This window comes from Aphelocoma coerulescens, chromosome 10 (genome assembly GCF_041296385.1).
Source record: "Aphelocoma coerulescens isolate FSJ_1873_10779 chromosome 10, UR_Acoe_1.0, whole genome shotgun sequence".
Taxonomy (NCBI): domain Eukaryota; kingdom Metazoa; phylum Chordata; class Aves; order Passeriformes; family Corvidae; genus Aphelocoma; species Aphelocoma coerulescens.
This window is the reverse complement of record NC_091024.1, coordinates 11652249-11679753: the sequence shown is the minus strand read 5'-3', so window position 1 is coordinate 11679753 and position 27505 is coordinate 11652249. Positions and strand designations below refer to the sequence as shown.

Here is a 27505-nt window from a genome sequence, read left to right as displayed (position 1 = left end):
TTGAACTTTCCTGCCTCTGTGGGCTATAGTCAAATTCTCGGTGTTATTTTAACATGGTTTTTAAAGTTTAATTTCCTTTTTGTGGCTTTGCATTATTAACATCATTGACGTTAGAAGCGATAGGCAGGCCCCTTTTCATCTCTCAGAAAGCAGGGAAATATTTGTGGATTCCTCCCCCCCCCCCCCCCCAATTAATTAAAAACTTGCCTCAGCGACCCTCTGTAGTTGCTGCACAAAGTCAAGACAAGGAATCCTTTTCCCATCAGTGGAACTGGGATTTCTCCAATCCACTTTTCCCAGGATGTTTAGCAGAGCAAGAAGTCAGTGTTCAGCCTCATCCAGAGTGTCCTGAATTGGTTCCCTTTGGGTTTGAGTCTCAGTATTTGACACATAATTTAAATTAAGCAAAGCCAAGCCCAGTTTTAAACAAGTCTTAGTGTTGGAGCAGAGAGCAACCAACCAGACCAGCAAAGATTTGCAAGGATCTGCTTCAAATCAACATCATCTCTACCCCCCTAAACCTCTTTGTGCCCTTCTGGGAGCTGCTGCACTGATGTAGTTTGATTTCTGTATTTTTTTCCTAAAGACAATGTCTGTTACTTGATTCTACACCCTGGGATGCTTCTTTTGGGATCTAACACCAAGTTAAGGCAGGTACTACAGCTGGAAATTCTGGGCACCTGGCTGAGAACAAGCAGGAGTGGAAAAAATATTGGATGCAGAGGGTCATTTCCCAGGAAGTGTCTCAGTGACCCAGGCACTGGGATTAACTTCAGCCAGGCATGGAGCACTGAGCTTTGCTTTTTTAAAGAAGCCCTAACAGCAAATCAACAATAAGCAAATAAAGTGTTTAAAAACCAAAGTCAGCTGGAAAATAAAAGTCCATCCTCAAACAAGTTCTGTGCCTAACCTGTTCTTTGTTTTTTCATGTAGAACTCCATCCTCATTCCATATTAATGCACTAAAATAACCTGAAAAAATTGGGTCAGCAGAGCGTGAGTCCAAGAGGAGCTGGTGAGCCCTCAACACTTGGGGGAAAAAGTAAATATCAAGGTGTTCTGTCAGAGATCCTTATAAAACTCTAGGAATGCAGCTTCAGGCATCTGATTTTGCAGAATCTTTGATTCCAGAATGAAAAATAAACCAAACTAATTCAAACCAAAAATAACCTGGCATATAAATCCAGTTCAGATCCTACAAGCTTTTCTGTAGCAGCCACTATGTGCCATAGGAAAGCAGAAATTCATCTAACTCTGAAGCACTGAAAAAAAAAAAAAGTCACTTAACAGAACCAAGTTAGCAAGGACAGTTTGACGACAGTTTTCCCGTGATGACAGGCTTCTAAAAGATATGCCAGTTACAATAAATATTTCCAAAATAGATATCTGGCATTAAGTCGAGAGAGCCAAAGGCTTAAAGATGTCACATAACATAAATGCAGCTCTGTTTAATTTGCAGTTTCTGAAGCACTGAAACCCTGGGCTTGCTCTCTTTTCCCTTTCCCCTCTCCCTTTTTTGATACGCCAAATCCATGACCAACACAAGAAACTTCTTTTGCTCGGCTGTGACTAACATTTATCATTTGTGTATAAAGTAGCCATTATTCACCCAAATGCAAATTCAGCAAGTGCTTTTAAAAATCACCCACCCCCCAGCAAGAACCGCAAACCAAACAGCCGCCCACACCCCGGCTGGAGCAAGGCTCTGCATTCCTGAGCGCTGAATAACAGGAGCCTCTTTGAGTCCAGGCTTTCTTGCTGCTCCTAAAGCCTGGGAGAGACCTTCCTTCAGTGCAGAATCGGTGCTGCAGTGGCAGCCTGGGTCACACCTCAGCGTTCACCTTAATTGCTTGCTAAGTGCAGCTTAAAGATGCTCCTGATGTCTTTTTCTTATTGAAAAAATAAGTAAAAAGGAAAAAAAAAATCAGATTTTTTTTTAAGTATATATATGTATATATGTGTGTGTCCAAACAATAAAGTATAAAGGAACAAGACCCCAGTCTGTATCCCTGAAAGACTGAAAGCAAAAAGAGCTCTCAGAAGCAGCAGCTGGGTGATCCAGTTCCAAACTGATGCCAAAGATGATGCCACTCATCGTCACCGATCCGGGCAGGAAAGCCAACCCTGACACCAAAAAGCGACAGACCCACCCAGAACCGATTGCTTCACTCAGCAGGAACAAAGGCCCTGCTCCTGGAGGGAGTGTGAAGCCCAGAGAGGCTGGTGTGGATCCCTGCTGGTGCAGCAGGGCCCGGGATCTGTCCCGGCTCTGAGGCAGCTCCCTGGCAGTTCTGATCCCGTTTCTCCCTGCTCTGCCCATCTCCCCCAGCGAGGCCCCCTTGCAGTGCTGGACAGAACAGGGCTCCAGGGACGGGGGCAGCACACACAGCTGCTCTGGGCTAAAACGGGACAAATATCCTGAGAAAGGAGCAGCAGCGCTGGCTGGAGAGAGGAGAAAGCTCACAGAGCCTCCAGCAGCTGCAGAAGCAATTTGGGGCAGAGGCCCCCCCTAGAACTCCCCTCAGAGTAAAACCACAAGTATTTCCAAACAATGAAACCCAGCCACAAATAAATTCTTAACAATATGCAAAAAAATTGCTTATGTTTGAAATAATTTCTTTACCTACCATGAAGTTGAATCAGTTCTCAACTTCCATTTGCTCTGTCGGCTGGGAGCCAGCCAGGAGAGCCCAGCCTGTGGGGTGGGAACAAAAGCCTCACCTCAGAGTCCTGGAAATGCTGATATTCCACATAACACCTTCCCTCCACACTTCCAGGGTTGAAAAAGGAACACCTGAGAAGTTTTGCTGCACACAAAAGTCATTTCCAGATTTGCAGCAGCAGCTGGATTTGAAGATCTTTTACCAGCAAACACAATATCCCCCTTGCCTTTAAGTCCTGTATTTTCCTTTCATCCAGCATTAATATAACATTTCCATGCTACGGAGCAGTCATGGAGTAAGGCATCACCATCTGAACACTGTTGTACCACAGTCTGCATAGACATTTTTTTATTTATTAGGCTGGGGAAAGCATCAAATGCTTTGGGGTTGCTGCTCTATTCCATTCATGTTATGCTTTAATTTGATTGGACTTTTACAGTTCTTTGAGGCAAAAAAAAGGCCAATAAATCCAATACTGAAGACATTTTAAAATGGGATTGCCATTTTGAGCAATTGACTGAAACTAGGTATAAATTAGTAATTTCTTTTGCTGTAAAAGGTATTCAAAATCAGGTGTATCAAGGCCCAGAGACCTGATTTTCTTTTGCTGCCACCTTTGCCAAGATCTTTTTGGGAAGGCCTGGAAGCTCCTGTGATTCCTCACACACCAGCAGATACCCAAGGTGCTGAGCCAGTATGATAATCCTGTATTGCTAAATCCACTGTTTCCCCAAAAACCCTTGAATCACAGTCACCTGGCCAAGGACAGCGGATGTTACTTTTTGCAAAACCTGTCACCACCACTTCCAAGTCAGCAAAAAATTGCTGGAGAGAAACAAAATTCCCCCAGGCACATCCGATGGGAATGTTTGGCCCACTCTCCTTCCTCCCCTCACCTTTGTGTGCCTGAAAGTGAACAGTCCAGGAAACAAGGACAAAACATTTAAAAATAAAAATTTTGGCTCCTGGGCTACTGTAAAGCCTAGGAATTTTTGTCCATAAATTAGAATCCAGGCCTCACACAACAAGTTATTTTGGTGAATAAAAGAACACCCAGAGAATGTGTAAATGGACAGAAGAAAGAACTCTTGACGGGTTAACTGAGTAAAAGATTCCAAGGAAGTTCTATTCTGCCTGTATTGATGGAGTATCTAGCACTTTTCCCCCAGAATGGGCCCAGCACAATCAATGGCTCTCCAGAACTGTCAGCTGCTGCTAATTTACACTTCCATAGTTGCCATCTGCTATTCAGCCCTTTGTGACACAGCCACCAGCCCAGGACCTTTAACCAGCACGGGCAAAACAAAACTACTCCAAGACAGAAATTTTATCCATGTCCCCAACGGTAAAGGAAAACATTTAATCCAATTATGGTTCATCACTCCTAGTCTGGGTCACACAGCCAGAAAATCGTGTTGCAGTATCTTCAGTCATCCGCCCTGAATTTCAGAGAGAAATCAAAGATACTCATTGATATCTCAGGTCAATTAATGAAGACCTGAGAATTCTAAACAAGAAAAAAAAGCTGAATGATCCTCAGGTGCATGAGTTCCTGAATGCTTCCTATAGTTTTCAAAGTATATTTTATGTACCCTCATGGAAGAAGGAGATGCTTAGCTTACATTAAAAGCAAGTGTCACCAGGAGGATTTCTTTATTCCTTTCAAAGTGTTCTGAAAAATATTTTTTTAATTCATGCTATTGCTCTGCCATTAGAAATATTTTTTAAAAATCTGTGTATTATTTCCCTTTGAAATATGTGCTGGTAAAACACAACACCATGAAAAACTGCAACACAGCTCATTGCTTACACCTAACAGTTCCAGCACCTCTTAGGTGTACAGTGCTGGAATTTCCTCCTTCAGAACTGCTTCCCAACTCCAGCACAGGATGCAGATCCCAGATTTGATCAGAAAAGAAGGGGAGAGATCAAAGATTCCGCGAACTGGATGACAAATATCCAACTGTATGAGTCAGTCCCAACAGAATCAGCATGATAATGCTGAGCCCTGTAGCCAGGATTATAGCCATGGTGGAAACAATGGGACATATGGGCACAAGGAATATTCCTCTTTCTTTAAAACTGTCTATTGTTTAAGAACAAAGCAAACCACATCCAAATACATCTGGCATCAACATCTAACAGTTCTGCAAGCTGATCCTTCTTTTCAAAGCCCAAAAAAAAAACCTGTACATCCCAGTATCCCATAAATTTTGCTCGAGCACATGATGAGCCTGGACATTTTCTGGAGGAGGAAGTGAACTCCCACATTGTCCTGCTTACCCCAGGCTGTTCCTCCAAGAGCCAACTGGCCCCATCCCACCTCCCTCCTTCCCTTTCATGCGGCCTCGGGCACACTTTCCCTAGGAAAGATGGTGGCTGGGAATGGGCTGTTTGTCCCACAAAGGCAATTCATTCCGGGTGCATCCCATCCCCTGCTTAGATCTGAAGAGTGTCTGGGAAAGAGGGCAGCTGGGAGCTGGCTGAGTTTTGCCCTGGAATGCGATGGAAGAGCTGCTTTTAAACCACATCGTCCCTCCTGCTGCCAACAGGAAACGGCTCATGTGCTGCACCGAGGATTAACAGCAAGGAATATAGGAACATGCTCCCACAAAACACTGGAGACACCACAAACTATTGCATATGAGCACCTGGGAAATCCAGAGATTCAGAAAATACTGGAGTGCCTCCTTGTTGTCCATGTATTACACCCTGGATGCGATTTCTGACTGAGGGACCCCAAATAGGAACAAGCCAACCCTAAAATTTCCCCAGAGAAATGAAACATCATTAAATGCACATCAGGCTTACTTAGGGACAGGCTGTGACATTCCCCTCACGCTGAAAGAACAGGGCCCACTTAAGGTCCAGTTAGGGCAAGTTGGGCACCAATTTCCATTTGTATGTGGTATTTTGAGCAAAAACAAGCCAAAAGGTATGTGAGCAATCTCCTTTCTTCTCAGCCTGCATTTGAATGCTTGGTTCCCAGGGTGCAGCTCTTGTCCAAGTATTGACTCGAGCTGAAGAAATGAAGTGGAAATTAATCACTTTGCCATTTTAAACAGCTTTCCTCCAGCTTCCAGGTTTCCCCAGACTCATCCAAAAAAAGAGTCTGGGCAGAGCTTAAAGGTTTTCTACATTTCTTCGTGCCTGGTTAAAGTTACAGGTTGTGGTTAAGTCCAAAAAGTCCAATTATGTCACTGCACACACACACAAACGGCACATGTGAAACAAGGCTGACACTGGAGAGGTGTCTCAGCTCCCACACGTTTTGTGGAGTCAATTCCTGCTGTGAGACCATCCAGGCAGCCCAAAAATCTGGGGCTGAGCTTTTCAAACCTGCCAACTTTCTGTGTGTGTGCAATACTACAGCTGCACACACGTTTCTGTCCCAGAAACCCTGAGCAGAAACAGAAGTGTCCCAAGCTTTGCCTCCAGAGTTTGCATCACAATGAACAATGCAGCTCTGTGTTGGCCACTGTCCACACAACCACAATAAACAGCTTCCAGCATTAATCACCTTTTGGCAATTTACACCACAACAGTTTATAATCTTACCTACTTTAATGCCTCCAAAGTGTCAGAGTTCATTCTGCACTAGATTAAACCCAAGAATAAAGTAAATGAAAGATTCCACGGAACAGCAACCACCCCGGAATAGGAGCCCTTTTTCTCTAACCGAACTCACAACACTGGAACCCTGAAACAACAGGCAGAGAGAGCTTCTTCTGGACCTCAGAACCACTCAGGTAAATGCTAAATAATTCATCCTTGTGCTCATAGGTCTCTAAGCTTTGCAAGAGCATCATCCTATCAATCAGTCAAAAGGAGTAGATCTGATTATTCCCTGGAACTGCAGCTTTCCAGGCACAAGAAGCTCAAGGTACCAGCCTCAGTTCAGCAGAATTTAATGCTCAGCTCGTGTTCAGCAACTTGGGACTCCACTTGAGGATCATTCTGTCATCATGAGATGTATTTATATACATCTTTCAGTGCTACTGCAACACCTCCCAGCCCTTGCTGGATGCCAAGGGACAGGCAGATGTCTTCTGCTGCCTTAAACCACAATGGATGAAGGAAAATTCCTTGCATCTCCTCAGAGCGTGCGCTCCTCACTGAGACTCCAAACTGCTTTGCTTTGCTAAGCACTTGTAAAGCATATTTCAAATAATTATAATCCTGAGGTCTCCTCTAACATTACCACAATGTATATTTATTAAGTTAAAAGCTCAAGCTGCTCCCAAACAGTTATTTAACATTCATTGCAGCATGTCCAAGCAAGCCCTCGATGCTCTGCAAAACCCTGCTCTTCCCTCAGGGCAGAAATGCTAAGTGTAGCTTGAAACAAGACACTGTTTTGTCCTGAATTTACCCATAAAAGAAATACTTGAAGGATTGGTAATATCTGCCTTTCCCGCACCCCTCCTGAAACTGTAAAATCCTACTAGATCTTAAATAAAAACAAAGATAAATAAGAAAGAACATAGCTGATGTTAAATTTCTATTTTTCCTAAAATTGTGGAAATCACACTCAAATCCCAACTCTGACTTGCTTCATTGTTGCTTCTAACCATAGCACAGGTGAGCTGGTTCATCAGCCAGCATTGGTCTGCTCCTCAGGGGTGCTGGGTTTTTTAATGAAACTTTATCAGAGACTTCCCTGGGCAATTTGCCCACTTTCCTTCAATAGCTCTTACTCTCCAAATCTATTTCTAGGCAAAATCAGAAGTGCCACAAACAACCACAGGGCTTCTCCAGGTGGGGAGAAGGAAACCTCTGGAGTCACATGACAGGGCTGCCTCTGCAGAGGAATTTGGGAAGTTTGGGTTCCACAGAAGTGTCAGGCCATGGGGACACCCACATTCCCACGTTCCATCCCTCTCCATCAAGAGGCAAATCCCAGGCTTCAATTTTGACTAAATCAGCAAAAAAGATGTGACTTCTCAAGTGCCCTCCTGGAGCTGGGTTCAGAAAAGTCCTTTGAAGGAGCACAAGCTACAGGGGCACACAACCCAAAACATTAAAAAAACCCATCATGAGACAAAATTTAACATCACCTGACTTACCAACATTTGGTGGGAGACTTCTACAGGCAGGCACAGGGGTAAACTTTATCTCCAGTGAAAAAGATAAGACCCGCACAGAATTGAAGACAAGCAAAACTCAGGGCAATCTAGCTCTAGAGTTTTCTCAAATTTAGTTTCCTTCACTACTAGAGGAGAAGTTTGGTTGATAAAAGCTAATTTTCTAAACACAGTGCTTTTAGACTTCTGTAAAGCAATCAGCTGTGTACAGCTTGGTAAAAATAAACCCACAAAAACAGTTTAGGGCAAAAGAAAACATATTAAAACAAAAGATATGAGAGTTTCAATCCATTGTTACTATTAAGACAATGATGAGTGAGGTCTGAATCCCGGCAGGGTAAGAAGTGTGTTTACTGAAGGGGAAAAAGGGAATAATGCGGGACTTGTCAGTCTGGCCAGGAGAGGTAAAATGAAGCAATGCTGTAAGATGACACTGGGCCAACTGCAGCTGAAATATGGTAACTTTTTATAAATGTGAGGAGATTATTAGCTGTTAAAAAAAAAACAAATAAAACCCAACAAACCAACATAGTGGAATCTCTGTCTTGGTATCTTTAAATAAAAGCATTTCTGAAAAACACACTTGTCCAGGTTACTAATTTCAATAGAGGTCAAAACTCTACCCACAAGCCTGATTTAAAAGTGCATCATTTACAAGGTATTAGAGTGGGTGGTCTTGTTGCCATAAAGATAAAAAGAGACTCTCAGAACTGCAGCAAACTCAGAGACAGCCAGAAATGGGATTTTGCCTTTTAATGGTGTTCTACCACTGGGCTAAATCAGTGGTGTAACATGAAGCCACATCCTCACTTGGTCCTGGAATGCTTCCTTTTGTTTTATATTTGCTGGCCCACAGAGATGTGATTACTGGAAACAAGGAGTTAAACTAAATATCTGAGGTTCCACTTTCTTTAAAGCACAAATAAAAGTAGCAAATAGATATTTAGTAAGCAGACTGCAGTCACTGCAAGCTGAAAAATCACTTTACGAGCAATCCTGTCCAAAACGCTTTTAGAGTCCAAAGAAGCAGCAACCCTGCTGTTAAATAGATCTGCTATGAAGAGTGAAAAATAAAATTAAAGCAATATTACTGCAGGGAAAGCATTTCTCAGAAACACATGGATGTGACAACAGCTCAGGCAGTGCTAAAGTCCTGCCCAAGCAGCTGCAGATCCCAAGACGGGAATTACATGGTTAAACTCAGACATGTGATCAGCTTCACTGACTTACAGGAGGCTCAATCTGGCAAATTCTTCAGAACATGCAGGACTTCGAGCACGGGTGAATGTGGTTGGGATCATTATTACGCATCCTAAGGCTGCACGGGGCAAAGGAGCTTCCTCCAGCTCTCCATGGACACAGGGGTAGCCATGGGAAGCTTTGCAGAACCGAGTTCGTGGAAATCTTAATTTTAAAAAAGCAGTTCTTAAGGTGGGGAAGGTGATAAAAAATCCCCAAACAACAGAGTGCAAAATCCCCAACGAAATTTCAGTGCTCATGTTTAGAGATAAAACTTCACCACACACCCCCTTCCCCCACAGGAAAAAAAAAAAAAGACAAAAATAAACCACGAAGGGAAGGAAGAAAAAACCTCATGATTTTTTAAGTTTGTTTTAGGCCTACTGCAGCAACGGCTTCACTTGGCTTTTATCTGCTTTTGTGGTGTTCTCCATCCCTGGACTGTAAAAGCAAAGTGCTCCACACACAAACAGCAGAGGGTTTTATAGAGTAGTCTCCTTTGTTACTGATGGAAATTAGAGACAGGTGTTGATCCCAGAAGGGACAGTAATTGCCACGCACAGAGAGAACCTGGGAAGCAGAAATACCAGAGGCCCTGAGCCTTTATTACCAAGATAGCTGTAAACTCCTGCCCGGGGCAGAAACCAGACCAGTCCGTGAGAAACTCGGCTCTGGTGATGACTCTGCTTCACACACACATTGGAATAAACACTTCCAGATTTCATGTCTCGCAGCACACCATTACTGTTATTCATTATTTGCTAAGAGATGACAGAAAGCAAAGTATCATCAACAAAAGAATAGAAAACTCCACAGCTCCCCCACAGAATCCTTAGCCTGGCTTTGCACAGCTCCCTCCAGGGTGCAAGTCCAGGCTGTTTTTCCTCTCTGCCTTTCCAAGAGAATAAATGAACAAGTTGAACAGCTTGTGATATTTGCATGACTGGAGCGAGAGCATCAGAACAGTCTGAACAGCCAAAGTCTAAAGAGTTTGCAAGGAGTAAAAAGCGTTTGTGACAAAGTCCTCTGAAGACCCTCACCTTGCTGGAGTTACTGCAAGTATTATTATTAAATCTGTAACGGCAAGCAATTTCATTTCCACAGTAGGCTTTTTCTACTTATTTCCAGCTTAGAGATAATCCCACTTTTATTAGGTGCTGATCTATCACTTTATGTGTTGCAGAGAAAGAGCCCAAATGCCAAGGAATGAGAGGTTTTAGCTGAAATAATTTCATGAGGGGCTTTAGTGAAGGCAAAAAGACAAGGAAAGTAATGCTACACTGACTGGAGCTGCATATGGACACCACCACCCGATGGCAACAATATGTTAAAATTAGACAAGATTCTTTTTATGTAAATTAAAGGAAAAGCATTTAAAGGAGTGTATTTTCAGTACACTCCAGGCACAATTCCTGTCATTGACATTTGCACGTCCATGTTCTGAAATATTCTCATCTCTGACAAAACCTGAAGTGCTGCAGCTGATTTTCAGTAAATTAAAGAGTGCCATAAAGTTACAGGATTTCACATCTACATTGTCCAACACATCTGGGTAGCAGATTATTTCACGTGGGGAGGAAGATTAGGCAACTGCCAGGTAATGTTGCCTCTTGTTCAATAATTATCTTCTCCGTGTGCAAGGAATGCCCGAATTGCAGAGCCAGACTTGTTAAGAAGATGGAGCAGGATTTCATTTATGCGTTGCACAAGGGTCACTCGGCTTCTCACGTTCCACACGATGCCAAATCCCTGCTGAGTCCAGCTATACCCAGGCAGTTTTGCACCCACATCTGACTTTCTTCTAACACCTTGCTCCAGCACAGAAATGCTTTCAACGCTCAGGAAAAGTGCCAGACTAAGGATAATGCAAAGAGCTCAAGTTCTTCATTAAAGGACATGGCCACTAACGGGCCACTCACCTTACACAATAAACAGCATTGAGTGTTTTCTTTGAAGGGAACATCAAAAGGTATCTGAGTTTGCATCTTCAGTGCTTGTCACCTTCAGCACAGTCCCCAAATGGCCAACTGCAGTGGCCTTTTGCATGTGGTTAGGTGCCTATTCACCATGAAACATGACAAACCCATTTGCTGCCGAAGCCACAAACTTGTATTGAACAATCCCTGGTAGCGATGGTGACAGGAAACTGCCAGTCAGTGGTGTGGGATGTGAGAAAACAAAACCCTTCAGCACAGTCACACTCTTCAAAGACAAGTGGTTCACCAGTGAGTAACATTCCTGCAGTGGTTTGTAGGTAACAAGAGCTACACTCATTGAAGTGGAAACCATAAATAAAATTATGTTACTGAAGTATCATTATCATAATATGTAGAGCTACGACAGTATAAAAGTACGTGGAAATCAGACAGTTCAGAGCTGTCATTTCTGTTACACACTGATGAGACTCAGCAGCACAGCCAGAGATGGCTGCTCAGTCCAAATCCACTCTGCCATTTATTGGCATATGAAGAAAATATTTGGGTTTAAAGTAAAAGATAAAAAATTATTGACAAATAAAAGCAGAGGTTATTGCTATCTCAACTTCCACCAACATAATGCCCCTTGCTACACCCAGCTGCATCTGCCAGCCCACTGCACACATTCACACTGGTTTTAGGCTTCTTCAGCTGGGGAAAAACTTAATTTAAAACTTCCCAAAAGAAACCCCAAGGTGCAGTTTCATCCTTGTGAGCTGCTGTGCAGCACACACACACTCATAGTTTCCTCACTCACCTTCTTCAGGCCTGAAAACTACTGCAGGAGATATAAATATAGACAAATTTTAAACACTTGACTGGCTCTCTCTCCTCCACTCTTTTGTGCCAGGAGATAACATCAGAAAACTAAACTGGAGAAAGGTTATCCTATAGGCAAGGCTGTACACTGAATTCCCAAAGGACTGCCAACTTCAGATTAGGCAGCACTCCTCAGTCCCCCAATATCCATAAAACAAACTGCATCAGCTTTTGTGAAGCACAAGACTTGTTTGTCTCTCGTTTATTCTAAAACATGTTTATTCTAAAGAGGGTAAGTACCTTGTAGTAACAACCTCACTTGTTGAAAAAAATACAAATTAATTAAAAAATATCCTGCAAGCTAGCACTGGCTCCCACTTGACATGAGGTGCAGTTTTTAACCAACAGGAATGAGTTACTGACTCACTGGTAGAAATATTATGGGCTGTGTTTTGAAACAATCCTTGTCTTCTAAAAATAATTCTTGGGTGATTTAATTTATAGCAATACAGTTAGCATGTGCAGTTACACTGGACCAACTTTCGGTCACCTTTTGACAACACTCAACCCTCAAACAGGCCTAGAAAAATATCCTTCAGAGCTCCAAGTGGCACAGGGACTGCAAAGCAAAATTCAGGACGAAATGTCATAGGATTTCTAAAATCAAGAGGTGATCCTAAAGCAGAAGCGTGACCAAGTCTTTTGTGCTTCCCCAGTTCCTCTCTCACAGTGATGTAAATTCAGAGCAGCTCTGCACATGCAGAAATGATGGCCCTGAAGTCACACAGGTGAAAAATATGTGACTTATTGAACTAATAACAAGAATCACCCCCCACTCAGGCTTCAAACCCAAGAACCTATGGCTGGATTGTTTTACACATTCACACTGAGTAATGATCTTTGCTTTCAAAACAAAGAACATTTTTGTTCCTTTCCTCGCCCTCGGAGTAACCATCTTTCCCTGTTGTTTAAGGTTCTTAGCCACAGCACAAGGGAGAAAAATAATATTTAAACAAAAAAACCCACCCCAACCCCTAAACAAATAAACAAAGACAAGCACGCACAGGAGAATGCAAGTCACAAAGGCACAAATGAGCCCAGAGCCTCTGGGCAGCTGCAGCTCAGGGAACAACTTCAGCAAGGCCACCAAGCACCAGGGCCCTTCCCAGGAGGGGGGGAGGAATGTCACACCCATACCCACCAACTACTGCCTGTGGAATTCCCTCTCCCTGCTTTTATGCCCCTAATGCAACTCTGATCAGCACTAGAGCTGACTGGAAAATCATTATCCCGTTATTTTATTTATGTGGGCATATGTAAAACTAAACAAGTGTTTTGTTCCAGTGGTAACAGACCATTAACATTTTTTAATGAAGTTACAATACTTTTTTTCCTCCACAGAATGATTAATTAAATACCATGTTCCAATTGAAGCTAATTCTATGGGATACAAATTTTTATGTATATATTAAAAACCCTAAATATATACATACACATATAACAAAATATAAAATTGTTCTAAAACTTTTAACGGCCTCTCTCTGGTCCTAAATGTCCTGCTCTCCTCTCTTTTACTGAAGAGACTGTCAAATGTACACAAGCAATGGCTTCAAGCACAAACAGATCTTTAATTGACTATCAGATAAATTGGAAACCTATAAACTTTGAACACAAAGTCAAAAGCCAAATTAATAACAGTGCTCATTAGCTCTACCTCCCACCTTTCCTCTTTCTTCTGGAATAGCTGGTCTGGCAGTAGAGCAGAAACTCTGAAATGCCACCCTAAAAATAGAAAGCAAGAAAAGAGGAAAAAAAAAAAAGGGGGGGGGGGAACAGGAACTGAGAGAATAAGCAGAGTGAGAAGCTCTGTAATATAAAACTGTCTCCAGCTTCAGTCATCAGCCAATCATAATCCAATAAATGCTTTTTCTTCTTTCTAAAATCAGAACACTCAAATGGCTATTTTTATTCCTGTTTAGAAGCAGCTCTCTCAACAGGGCCTTCAAACCAGCAGAGCCTGGCATGAATGCAGGGAGTTACAGGAACCCACTTCAGGCCAGCATTTGCAAGACCTTCATTGGGTCCATGGGTTCATTTGTATCTGGCACCAACTTTGTTTTACACCACAAACCCCATTAGGGAACAAGTGGAGAAGTAAAGGGAGGAAACAGAGGGGATGTTTATAAAAAAATTATTCTTTCAACCCTATTTAAGGGTGTTCCCTTCATGAATTTCTATCCATCCAAATGGCTACTCTGTTCTTCCAATATCTCAATAAACATATTTTCCACATGCAGCCACCAGGAACTGCAATATAGACAGGTTTGAATTTAACCTCGTTCTTGGGTCACTCAGGCACACCAAAAAGAATTGCTGGGATCTCTAAGGTACTGGAAAATCACGGCAGAAAGGCTCCATACTCATCCTAAGTCTGGAAAATATGGACATAAAATGAAATAGCATCTCTTGAGGTGTATCCTCAGCACTTTCTTACTTCCTTTGTGTGGAGAAGCTGTGAATGTCCCACCAGTGGAAGTGTTCCAAGGAAGGTTGGAGGGCCCTTTGAGTAACCTGGCTAAGTAAAAGATGTCCCTGGACATCCAGGGAGATGGACAAGATGAGCTTGGAAGGTCCCTTCCAATCCACACCATTCTGAGTTCATGATTCTAAAATGCTAGAGGCTTCTTCCTCTATTTAACTGAAAATTAGTTTTATGAATATAAAATCCACATGTTCTAAATTATTAGTAACACAGAGAGAGCAGGTTTTGAACTGATTCCTGTTTTCCATCCAGAGCACAGGAAAATGCCACTTCAATCTTGGATATGGAAAACTGCAGCAGGCCTTAGGATGTCTGCACCAAAGTGCTCCTTTGCCCCCATCAGCCTCAGGTAAGTCAACTCCATTCTCAGGACTTCACTCTTCCCTTCAGGAGAGGAGAGTAAAAATCCTTCTGCTATAAAGGATTTAAGATCAGAACTCTGGTATAAAATGAAAGGCCACAAGCACTCCCCCTTCAAAAGCACGTTGGCCCTTCAACACAATGAAAAGGTCTTTAAAAGGACTCAATGAATATTGTATTGTAAAGATTTTTTTTTTTTTAATGCGAGTAGCTGCCAGCATTGGAGCTTAATTGTTCTCCTTCAAGGAAAGTAGCCATGTAAAACACACAGGGAAAAATCCAGAGGCTGTTTTGCTCTTAGCTTATCTAAGTAACCGTGATCTCAGAGGTTACTCTTCCATCCTTAATTTTAGTGAGGAGATACATTAAATACCCTGTTTCCCACAGCAAGGCTTCAAATTCATCTTGCTTCAATAGCTTTGAAAAGAGCATTTATTTCAAACTTGTAAATGATTTAAAAGAGAACGTTTAATTAATAATGTTGTTTCCAGCCAGATGGCCAGCTATTAGTTTTCAGTCATCTCTTTCAGAACAATTCCCCACAAGTCTTCAGATGCAAAGTGGCTTTGAAGCAAATAGATGTGAGTGTTCAACACTCTCAGAGGCTGCCAAAACATTCAGTAAAAGACACAGCTATAGGTACAGAAATTGCATCTTTCCAAGTGGTTTTGCTGCAGGTCATGGTTGTAGAAGTCCACTAGCAACAGACACACATTTCTTTCATTTACCATCCTGTATTTGGATGGCATTAAATTCACATATGGCTATATAATATTACTTAACTGAAAACATGAGGCTACATGTATAGAGTTCCCCCTGGACTTGTGCTAACAGACCTCAGACTGGAGCTCAGGAGCAGAACACTGTGGTATGATGTGTATCAACCAGTCAAAATATTCCATGTGTACAGGAGGCACTGCTACAGAGATGAATAGATAAATATTACACAAGCCCAGCCAAGATTTACCACTAAACATCTACGGAATTCTAATATTCTCACTGACGTAGCACCTATATATTTTCAAAGAGAGTTTCCAACAAAAATTGAAACTGCTTTCTTAGTACAAATGAGCTGCTGAGCAGCAACAGAAAGCTTTTTAAAGCAGCAAGGTAATGGGGTTTGCACCAGGTTTTTAAAATCTTGGGATTTTAAGAGCTTTCCCAAGTGTAATTAAAATCTCTGACAGGCAAGGACTGTATTTGGGAGGTAGTTAAGGTACAAGCAGGGTGCAATGTTTTGCTCAGTTACACAGTGGTGTGGAACAAACCCTGATGTTTTCAGCCTTCCCTAACCACAGTGTGCATTCATTATGCAGCAATCCACAACTGAAAGCCCGTCTTTATTCAGTTATGATTGGCAAAAACAAAGATGCAATTGCAATTCTATACCTGAACTTTCAGCCTGTAGTTCTCCCAAACAAAGCAAAACCAGGCCGGGGAAAAAGCTCCAATGATCAGCTGTCTACCTACACACGAGTTATTTATGGCATCTAATTCAGAGCAAAGCTCAACTCAGTTTGCAGAGTGCCAGCAGACTTTTATTGGCAACAGAAACCGGCTACAAAGTTGTATCAGCTTCAGTAAGTGGACAGTGACTACCTGCTCTTTAAATTTTGCCATTTAGGTGTGTAAAGCTTCATTCTACCACAGTGGTTTCAAATCTTCTGGTTTGCACTTTCCACCATTCTTCTGCAAAAACTGGATGTTAAAAAGCAATGACATGAAACGGCCCAATAGGTCAGATGTGACTGATGGTGAAGCTTATACTAAGTAAGTGAGGTAAATTTAGGCCCAAGAAGCAGATATGGAAAAAAATTAGCCAACTCATCTGTAAATTTGCCCATCCCAAGCCTGCAAAACTCTTATATGGTCATTAATCCAGCACCTCCAAGTGGCCACTGGAGTCTTGCTCGTAGGTTCCAGGCCAACATCAATAACTATTCCAGACTTTTTATCCCACAGGCTGCTGAATGTTGGGAAAGCAGGGGGAGGTGTCATTAGCAGGCCTTGTGCCCTTGAGTTCAAGGCCCGTAATTGTGGAGGGCTTTATCTAGGAAACATTCCTCCTTCCTGGGCTTGTGTAGCTGTGGGGCAGGGGAGGGGCACACTGGAATAAGGGCTCCACCACTGGTCTGAAAGCTGCTTAAAATAGCTAAACAAAGAAAGAAAAACAAACAGAACAGCCCAATGCCACCTTCTGCCCAGGCACAGGATCACCCACTCCAGAGCTACTTCAGCTACAAATGTGGAGGGTCTCTGCCCAGCCTCACCAATGCCCATTAGCAAACCTTCAATGAAAATGAGCAAACTCCTCTGAAATTTAAATGTTTTGCAGAGAAGCATAATTTTCATCAAACTGCCAGCTAAACCCTGCCTGTCTTCCTGCCAGATTTCCAGCCCAGGCCTGACAAGTCCAGCGTTCCTGGGGCTGGAGCCCCCAGGTCTCTCAGGCTCTGCTGGGCAGGCTTCAAATCCTGTAGAGAATAACCCACAGAAGCCACCAAATCCCTGAATTTAAAAGGGAAAAGTGGACAACATTCAACCTACAAACACCCTCTCCCCTGTTTTCAGTTCACTGCTTTCCTGTGCTGTTCTGACACTCCTTTCACTTGCCTGTAAATCAGAAGTAAATTTACTGAAATCCATGCAACTACACAAAGACAAAAAGTGGGAAAATCCTCCAGCTGCTTATTAGCTTTTCTTTTAGATGGAGTGCTTCTTAAACTGATAGATTTTTTCAGATACTGTTTCAGATATGTGCTACAAACTGGTTCTGCATCTGAGTCCAGGGGAACAACAATTTGTTCAACAAATAATAAAGACCTTGCTGTACAGCTCCGTATGTATGGAAACCACAGACTCTGTATCCCTATCAAAAAGCCCCACAACTGGTCTTTCTGAGAATAACAAAATTAAAGGTGCTTGTAGTTGGGTCTTTGTCTTCCCACACAGCAACACTGAAAATCCAGTTAATGGAGGGAAAGGAAATTCAAGGAAAAAAGAATTCTCCAGCTGTTAAGCACATAAACCAACAACAGTCACACATTCAACACAGAAACAGAGGCATTCTCACGTGCCACAGATGTCTTCCTCTCAGCCCAATATTTTGTGAACCTTAACTGCTCTACATCTATGAAGAGTAAGTGAATTTCTCTTTTCATGTTCAAGCAACTAGAACAGGAATGACAAAGTTTCTCCTCTTTTGTTGTGAAAACGGAGAGTCAGTGTCAGCATCCATCATTCAACCACTGCTGGCTGCAGCTTCACCACAAAGGAAGAAATTTCTGTTTTGACTTCCTTTTTAAAAAAAGATTGAGTTATGGTTAATGAACGTCACCGTTTCAGAAATAAACTCTGACCTTTCCTATGACGCAATTTGTAAGGAAAATTTACTGAAATTCTCAACTGCAAATGATAAAGTGAGCTAAGGAGGGTTCCCCTACTACTTTCACCCTGAGAACCCTGAAGCCTGGAGAAAGCAAGAATCCCAGGGAGAGGATCAATCTCCTGACACATCACCCACTGCAATCCTCTCTCCAGGACTCACACCCCTCATTTTCCATAAGCTGATCCATATTCCTGTGGGGCTGGAAAAGCAGATGGTCCTGTCATGGGGTCAGGAGCACAGGCCACCTGTGCAGGTACTCCAGGACAAGGAGGGCATACACAGAGCACAGCTGTGCCACCTGAAATGTGCCACCTCCTTGCCCTCATAACCCCAGTACTGAACAGCAAGTGAGCTGTGAAGATATTTGTGACGTACAACATTTATCAGGATCACCCCTTCACCTTTCCTAGACTCACACAGGTTACATTACTTACAGGTAGGTTTTACTGGGGTTTTAAGCACGTTCTTTCACAAGGCTCACCAGCGAGAGATGTAATTCCATGTTTTCCACAGCAGCAGCAGCTACTAATATCAGAAGTCTGCAGCACACACAAAATCCTCCCTTGCTGCTGAAGGAACAAACCTGGGTACCTGGAACAGTGTGGCTAACAGCAGCTTAGGTTTCCTTAGCTAACAAAGATTTCCTACTGGAGCTCATCATTCCTGGGTGATGCTTTAAAAAGCAGGGTGTTATTTCTTACCTGGCTGGGCTCTTGTGAAGATAAGGGTTTTACTTGGTTGGGTTTTTAATGGGGCTGCTATTACTATGCAGGAATAGTTTATTCCCACTCACATTTGTGACCTCTGAGAAGCTGAGTCTTTAGGACAGAAAAAAAGACCCCGGGCTTTATGTTGTTTCTACAGAGCCACAGTACCTGGAGTAGTCAAACTTCCCTGAGGACAAGTATCCCCACTCTGGTGGCAAAGAGATGCAGCAAGTGAGGATCAGGTCTAAAAGGCTCCACAATACCTTTAAAAGCAGCATTACTGCAATAATCCACACATTATTGGCTCCCCAGTTACACAAAGTGGTGCTACAGTGCCAAGAGCCCAATTATCATCAATTCCAAAAGGAATTTGCAAACATCTGCTGGACCTGGTGGAGTCACCCTGTGGAACTGCAGTGTCTGGACAAGAACCTCTGCCCTGGCTTTATTTCCCTCGCTCCTGTGCCTCCCTTCTCTGCCAATCAGCACAGGCAGCTTGGGACTAGAAAAGGGTTTTTACACAACACATCAAGGCAGACAAGGACAAAAGTTAATTAGGACTATTCATAAGCCTGGCTGGAGGAGTGCTGCATCCCATCCCTGAAAATTTAATTGCACACAGTAGAGGAAAGCTAAAACATAGTGATAATAAAAAAATAACCCAAACAACAGAAAGAGATAATTTGGGAATAAAAACTGATTTCAATTTAATTCAAGCACTTGTTGGCCCTATTTATTTCATCAAGTAGTTCACACAGGATAATGGCATTACTGTGCATCTAACAGCATTAGAAGTTCCTAATAAATTAACAAGTGAAAATTAATGGCTGCTCAGTCCATTAAATCTTGTTAATTTTATTTCTGTTGTAATAATATAGCAATCACAAGTTTACATTATTAAACCAATATTTATTAGAAGAACTCATTTTAATTGGATCCCTGATGTGATAATCCCGTACAGTGTGTATCTCTTTATTTCATCAATTTTTTGCATTTATTTCTCATTATATTTAAATGACTGCAATATTCAGGGTCTTTTCCTAATACTATGAAAGTTAAGCAACCATTTTAAACATCTTATTTCACACAGATTCAACACTTACTACACAATATAATGAGAACATCATGAATCCCTTCAGAAGCTATTTTAACTCTTTTAATCTCTTGAGAAAGGGGAGAAGAATAAAAGGCAGAGATATGAATATTTGAAAGCATCTTAACAGATGGTAAAATCCGTTTTTTCCCCCTTAGCCCTTCACTGTCCTGGGTAAACATTCTGGTTGTTTTTCAAGATAAGAGGTGTTTTACCATGATTTTAATGCAATGGGTGAGCTGGCCTGCACAACTCAGGTAAAAAAGTAATGTAAATATTGACAAAAGGGTTTCAGTTGTAGTGACTGCTGACAGAAATTATAAAATTGAGGAAACACCTTAATAAAGGGCTGGGCCTGTTGTGTTATTCCAGCAGCAACTCCGTTGAGGGGAGGGACTGCAGTGCTGGACCATAACTCCTCCCCAACCTCCCTCCTCTCCCAGTTCCTTGTCTGTGCCACAATAATTGAGTGTGTAGTTGCTCCCTAACTGGTTGTACCAATGTTATTGCTCGAGCCTGACAGTGGTGTTTTGTTTTTGGGAATGCCATGGTCTGGAATACAACAACTCCACACACACTATCCACACTGATGTAAGAGGCAGGAGCAAGTGCAAGGGTGGGGTGAAATGGTTGGAGGGGCTGCAGGGAGCAGAAACCTGTGCCCAGAGAGGGGGGTTTGACCTGTGGGGAGATGGCATAGAGGGAGATGAGAAAAGCACTGATGGACAAGCAGGACTGCAGGCAGAAGGTCATGGAGTCACATGGAAAAAGCTGAGCTGGAAGGGACCCACAAGGATCCTTGAGTCCAACTCCTGGCCCTGCACAGGACCATCCCCAAGAGTCACAGCCTGTGCCCACGAGTGTTGTCCAAACGCTACTTGAGCTCTGTCAAGCTAAGGCTCATGTGAACTCACTGTATTTTCACCTTCAGACCTGACCTGCAAAGTCCCACAGAAGGCCACAACAGCTGCTCTGTGGAGCAGCCCTCAGTGCCACAGCTGATGAGGGCACTGCAGCAGCACAAAGGTTGGGACAGGGCTGTAAAACCTGCCCATAAATCTCGGGCAGGACAGAGGTCACTGACACGGATTTGCAGTGGCAAAATCCCCAGCAAGATGGAGCTAAGCAAGGAGATGGCAGCCAGAGGGTGTTTGCACTCAGGGACAGGACTGTAACCACCACTGCACACCAAGGCTATGCCTCTGCAAACAACCTCAGACCAGGCCATGAAATGTTAAAGCTCCTCACACACAGGGAAAAACTGAAAACAAGCTAGTTTGAAGTTGGCAGTAAAAATATATATAAAATTGCACATGGACACACAAAATTGTGTCTGGTCCTTTGCTTATTACTGCAACCAGATGGGCACCAGTCCCAAAAGAAGAGCATAGAATCAGAGAATATTCTGAGCTGGAAGGGACCCACAAGGAGCAAGTCCAACAACCCCAAAAATCACACCATGGTGTGACACCACAACATCCCTCAGAGTCTTGCAGACAGCCTCTGCCACTTAACATACTCACAGTTTTCACATTTTCCTGGTATCACCTCAAACCTAAGAACATGATCAATTTCTGTAAACATTGTGTGGTCAGATACCAACACAACAGAAGCTGTGCTCACACCCAAGATGTTCCTGAAATACTTATGCATTATGTTCCTTATGTATTATCCGTGGTTTTCCCCACCAAAATGTAAATCATTTAAGGAACACCTTGTTCCGTGTCTTTTAAGAAGCAAATGTGGCATGTTTCCATTTCAATTGGTACATTCTACCCTTATCAGATGAGTTCCACAAGAAATAACAACCCACCTCTCTCCAAAACTGTTTTCTAATTTTAAAAAAACCCCATCACTTAAAAGAAGGTGTTCCTTACATACAGGAATCCTGGCTCCCCTAAAACCACTGGCAATACCAAAACAAGTAAATACAGTAATGTGTTCAAAAGAAAAATGTGCATATGAAAATGTATTACAAAATGTCATGAGATTCATGTCTTAGTGTGTGCAGCATCACTAAAGCTTTTGAAACAAAGCATTTTACTATCTCATAAAGCAAGACTATAGATACTGCACAGCTTTTAGAAATTACTGAGTGCCCATCACCTGGTCTGGTTTCTGCAGATCAGACCCTATAAAGGTAGATTTAAACACTCATTGCAGGTCAGACTAACACACTTCATTTCTAGGGCAAATGCTGCTGGTTTCTCTGGTGTACAAAATAGCCTCTCTTGTGCCCAGAACAGTGTTAGAAACTCTTTTTTTTTTTGCAGGTTTGTGTGAATGTCAGATGTAGATGATATTCTTACTATATTTTTGGGTCTCAGAAGGGAATAGAGCCACCAAAAATTCAAAAATTCTGCAAGCAGCTGGTGCAGATCTTTGCCTGCTCACAGAGCAAAGCAGAGAGGCCATGAACACCCACCTGGCTGTGCTGGGTAGGTGCTAATGGCACACTTGTCCTCAGGTTGGTCTGAAAAGTGATAAAAATGCTAACCCTGAAAGCTGGACTTTCAAGATAATGCAATTGTGACAAAGGATGCATTTTAGTGGACAGAAGAATGTGTTTTCAACTTTATCACCGATATAGAATGAAAAAACCTTTCTGCCAGGCAGACCCACGACTCACTACGTCAGCTCTGACATCAAAGGCCACCAGCTCAGGGCACAGAGGTTTAAAGTGAAGGTCCTGCTGGGGCAGGATGGGCTTTGGCAGCTGTGCCCAGAGGAGGAGGAGGGAAGGAAGATCCTCTAATGGAGTCATCCTGTGCAGCACCAGCACCACGAGAAACCATTAGATGGTCTGAGACCAGAGAGTTTTCAGGTGGAAATTACTTCTTCCTCCAGCAGTGAAAACAAGAAGGAAAAATCCTTCCTGCCAGGAGAGTCACACTGAAATCCTTGAAGGCCTCTCCAGCCTTTTGCTGTCTGCCACAACAGAAAACCTGGGGCCTGAGGTGTCTGTCACACCACCTTCAAAATGGAGCACTTGGAAAAGTAATACATGCTGGGCAAATACACAAGCAAATAAACTAATCCTTGTTTACTTATCTGTCAGGAGATGGCATGTAGTACATATTTCCAGATCTCAGCAGATAAAACATGACAGCAGGAATACATTTGTTATTCCAATTCCTTAGCCCTACAACAAAACAAATATTTCCTCCTGTCCTTTCTTCAACACACCCCACCTGATCAATCCAGGAATTTGCTGTATAGCCTTTATTCCCACAAGCAACGTTTCTGCAAAGCTCGAGCCCTTTTCCATGTGAAACTTGCTCCGTCTCATGGATACAATAGCTAATTTTGGACTTACCCTGCTCCTGCTGGGCCAGAGTCATCACTGGCATGGCTCCACTGTAATTCAGTCTACTGATGCATTACAGACAATGCACAACATGAGCTAATCCTTAATGATGCTTTTCGCCCCTTTCTCCCCCCGAACCTATCATTTGAGTAAATAGTGAAGTGACATATGTAAAAATTATTAAATGAAAAAAAATAAACAGCAAACTAAACTCATGGTAAAATTGTCTTCCAAACACTAATTTCAGATGACACAGTAATCAGATTCAGGGATACATTAGGACAAGCAGTGCAACCCAGAGGAAAAGACACAGCTCTTAAAGTCACAAGGCCTAGTTAGAGCTCCAGCTCTGCACTGACTTCATAAGGACTGTTCCATGCTCCCACACCATTCCCCAACCTCTGATACACAGATATTAACATCTCAGCCCAGGCTAACCTAACCATGCTAATTTCTAAGCAATAATAAAAGTACAAATGAAGTTGTGTTTAAAAAACAATGCCAAGGTATAAGGGGCTCCCACCAAAACAGGTTGATGCCTCCCTCATACCGAGGTTTAAGATCTGCAGCATCCAGGCTCAGTGTCATAAATTAACATGAAATGTTTTAATTTCTGCACAGATTTTCTTTAACAGAGGAGGAACAGACGTTCAGTACGAGCAGCCAGGACAATCTCTGAAGGTGAGAATATTTACGACTTGTGGTATCTGTTTGTGTTGTTTATTTTCAACCTTAATTTTTATTTTTTTTAATAAAGCATTGTATTTGGCCCAATTCTTTTCTTCCTTTAAGCCATAAACTATCGAAACCTTCCTTATCTAAACCACCTTGTTAGGAGCCACAGAAGTTCCACGGGACTTCATGCTCTGCTCCCTAATGGGTCAGCATCAGCCAGACACAATACCCAGGTCACAGCAGCAGGGCTGCTCCAGCAATTTTCTTCTTTTGAAATGGTAAATATTTCAGGGAAGTGTTTTAAACACGGAATTATCTACGTGGAAAGCATGCTGCTTACCACGAATTTTAAAAATATAAGTTTTAAGGCATTTGTGTTGTGTGGTGGCTCTACAGGTTTTGATTTCTGCTTCAAGTAGAAGCCGGAGCAACTCTAACAAAGGCTGAGAGCTCTCATTTCCATTAACTGGCCAAAATCTTAGCCACAGTCATTCACTACCAAAAAAGATAAGGAGACTTCAGTTTTCCTTTTTAAAAAACACTACAGTTGTTGGAAGAAAATTTTAGGAGTTCCAAACATCCACATTTTTAAGCTACTTGCCTCACTTTTTCATGCAACAGATGCTGCTTTGTATCAGCTCCTGCATATTAAATCATTCTGACAACCAAGAAAGCATACATTTGTTTGTGCCAGAGAGAAGCATGAATACACACACACACAGATATCTTCTCACGCAGAAGCACACAATTATACAGCATTCAAATATTTGGGATGAACTTTGGCCTTTGCTTAAAAAAAAAAAAAAAAGAAAAAAAAGTACTCTCAAACAACAATCAGGAACAGACCCAGCAGTCATCTGGCTGAGCTCACAAAAATCAACAATCTGCAGCAATAAAACACCACTTGTGGGCAGCCATTTGAAAGTTACTTGGAAAATTATTCTTAGATGGAATACTTTTATATACGTCTTTTATGATTTATGATGGCCCTACGGATCGAGCTCGGAATGGACACTAAAAATAAAATCTATGTTAATTCAAAAAAATGGAGAAAAAAATCAGTTACATTCACCCTCACATGTGTGGGGGTTTTTTCTTGCACTCCAAACAACCTCCTTCAGCTCTGCCCTTTGCATTCCCAGTTTGAAAAGTAATTCGAAAACATCAGCAGAGCAGGGCTCTAAATCACCCTTTCAGAGGAGTAATATGGAAGAAGCCAAACAACCCAAACAAAACCGTTTTCCTGACACATTAATCACACGAAAATCTTAATGCAACAGCACTTGAGAACACGCTGAAACTTTTGACAATGAGAGTACCCTCAGTGAGTGGAACTAATCCACAGCGCTTCCAACTTTTTTTTTCTTTTTTATAATCTCGGCTCGAGACATATTTTCTCCACTACGTTTTCTCTCTCGTTACTAGAGAGTAATTCAATTCTGTAGCCAGTTACGGGGTTTCTCTGAACTAGATAAAGAACAGGCAGAAAGGACCAACACTGCACCAAGTGCCGCAGGGCCGGGAAGCAAAACAAGCACTGTCCAGGCCACGCCGGAGCTCGGGGGACCCTGGGGGTCCCTCTGCTCCTCGGGCCACCCCGCGCCCCGCAGGGCCCCGGGAGCCGCGCCCTCCGCACCCCGGTACCTGGGGATGGTGATGCACTTGGTGTTGATGTTCTGCGTGGTGATCGCCTTCTCCAGCTCGTCCAGCTGCCCCGTCTTCTTCAGCTTCTTCACCAGGCTCTTCACCGCCTTCTCGCACCATTTCTCCTCCTGCCCGTTCTGCTCGCCTTTCTTCCACCCCAGGAGCCGCTTGACGATGGGAGGAGTGAAGGGCAGGATGGAGGACATGCTGGCTGTGCCGGCAGCGCCCGCCGTCGGCTCCGCGCTCTGCCCGCCGCCCCCTGCGCTCGGCCCGCCGCCGCCTCACACCGCGCGGCCCGGGCGGCCCTGCCCGGCCCGGCCCGTCCGCTCCCCGCCCCGCGCTGCCTCAGCGCCGCGGGCTCGCGGCTCCAAACTTTGCCCGGAGTTCGCCGCCTCTCCTCGGCGGCGGCAGCTCCCTCCTCCTCCCCCTCCTGCCCCGCTCTGTGTGCGCGGAGAGGCGCCCACTCCAGCTCATTCCCAGTCTGTCTCTCATGCAAATTGCCTGCTGGCCGCCCCGGCCCGGCTTCCACCCCCTCCTTCCCTCCCAAACACGCCGCCGAGGGAGGGAGGGAGGGAGGATGGAAGGAGGGCGGGGAGGCGGCCGGCCCGTCGGGAACTCCGCGCCTCCATCGCCGCCCGCGGTTCCGTGCGGGGGATCGCGCTGCGCAGGGCCCTGGGCCCACAGAGAGGGGAGAAAAGCCCAGGAGCAGGACAAGGAGAGGTACCCGGACAAACCCCACCGAGGGGAGGCAGCGAAAATAAACACAAGTGTAAAGCTCCCCAGCTGTAAAGCCCCACAAGTGTAAAACCCCCTCAGTGATGGGAGGGGACAAGAGGGTCCACAAGGTGGCTGCAGCCCCTGCCACGGCCGTTTCATCCATGGGAAGGTTCCCACACAGATGCCTGAAAACAGTTTGGCCAGCCGTGCTCAGACAATCAGCTGCTTTTTGTTTCAGCCCCTTTAATTTACTATTCCATTCCCTCATCTTTCCACCCCGAGCAACAGGTACCCGAATAATTTTTGCCCTGTATCAGACACAAACGACACCCTGGAGGTGTTTACCACGGAGCTGGTCAGAAATTCTCAGACGGAATATTTTTGTCAGAGGACGGCAGTTTGTTCACATCTAGGTGTTTTGTAGAGATGCTTCGGTTTGGGCTGACTCAGGGTGGCATCCAGGTACATTTCCAGTTTCTAACTTTCCATCTCTGGGCAGACTGGGCTGTCACACTCCCGGTCTCAAGCATCACCCCCTCCATGCTGAAAGGCAGCCCAGGTCCTAAAAAACCGTATAATTATAAACTTTAGCTCCTCAAAGCAGCAGTTCTATGTTAAACTACCCCAAAATGGTGCTGAGCAAGCAGCAAGGAGGCTCGGAGCCACCTGCGGAGTCACCAGGTGCCTCCAACAAGGCTGGTTCCTTTTCTCAACTCCAGCTGCTTCTCATCTCCCTGCAACAGCTGCCCAGGAGCAACAGGGTAAAAGTTTTGTGGGACCTGGCTCCTGAATTCTAAGTTTTCAAGCTGAGATATGCTTCCCAGTTTTTTCCATCCTATCAGAAGGGACGATGGTGAGCCCGAATTTGGGAAGCCTGCGGGGCTGCTTGGCAGCTCCTAGACATGCGGGTTCTTGCCAACCCACATTCTCATATTCCAGGATCCAGTGTAACCCAGTGGGGAGACTCCTCGAAAGCCAGCATCCCAAACCTCCCCATGCCTGTGGATTTGGAGCAGCCAGCCATCCAGATTGCCTCGTGGCAACTTAGGAACTGATGGAATCAGACAGCATCTGAGGCTCTGAAGCAACTGCCTTGGTTTTCACAGGCACTTCAAACACAGGGGTTTATTCCAACGTGACAGTATCAATTTTTGAAATATTAATATTGGATACAAATTAAATACGCCCTTCTCTTTTGGTTTTTTTTGGGTTTTTTTTGGTTTGTTTTTTTTTTTTTTTTTTCTCCAGCATTCTCATATTATTCCCCAACATGCATTCCCTGAGTGTCTTGAATTTTGGAGGCTCACCACTAAAATTTTGGACTGCTGCCCTGACCCAATTTTTGGCTGCCT

The 27505-nt window shown here is 43.6% G+C and overlaps 1 protein-coding gene across 2 annotated transcripts in view; it reads right to left on the bottom strand.

The window, feature by feature from the left end:
• The window catches only part of SMAD3 (SMAD family member 3), a 68444-nt gene extending 42498 nt beyond the window's left edge, over positions 1-25946 (bottom strand). The window contains exon 1 of one of the 2 annotated variants that reach the window (XM_069026253.1): positions 25437-25946. In XM_069026253.1, the coding sequence (XP_068882354.1) occupies positions 25437-25642 (206 nt within the window). In that variant the 5' untranslated portion in view covers positions 25643-25946. The remainder of the gene's footprint in view (positions 1-25436) is intronic. The other variant, XM_069026252.1, reaches the window with a different exon arrangement.
• Between the last annotated feature and the right edge of the window lie 1559 nt (positions 25947-27505).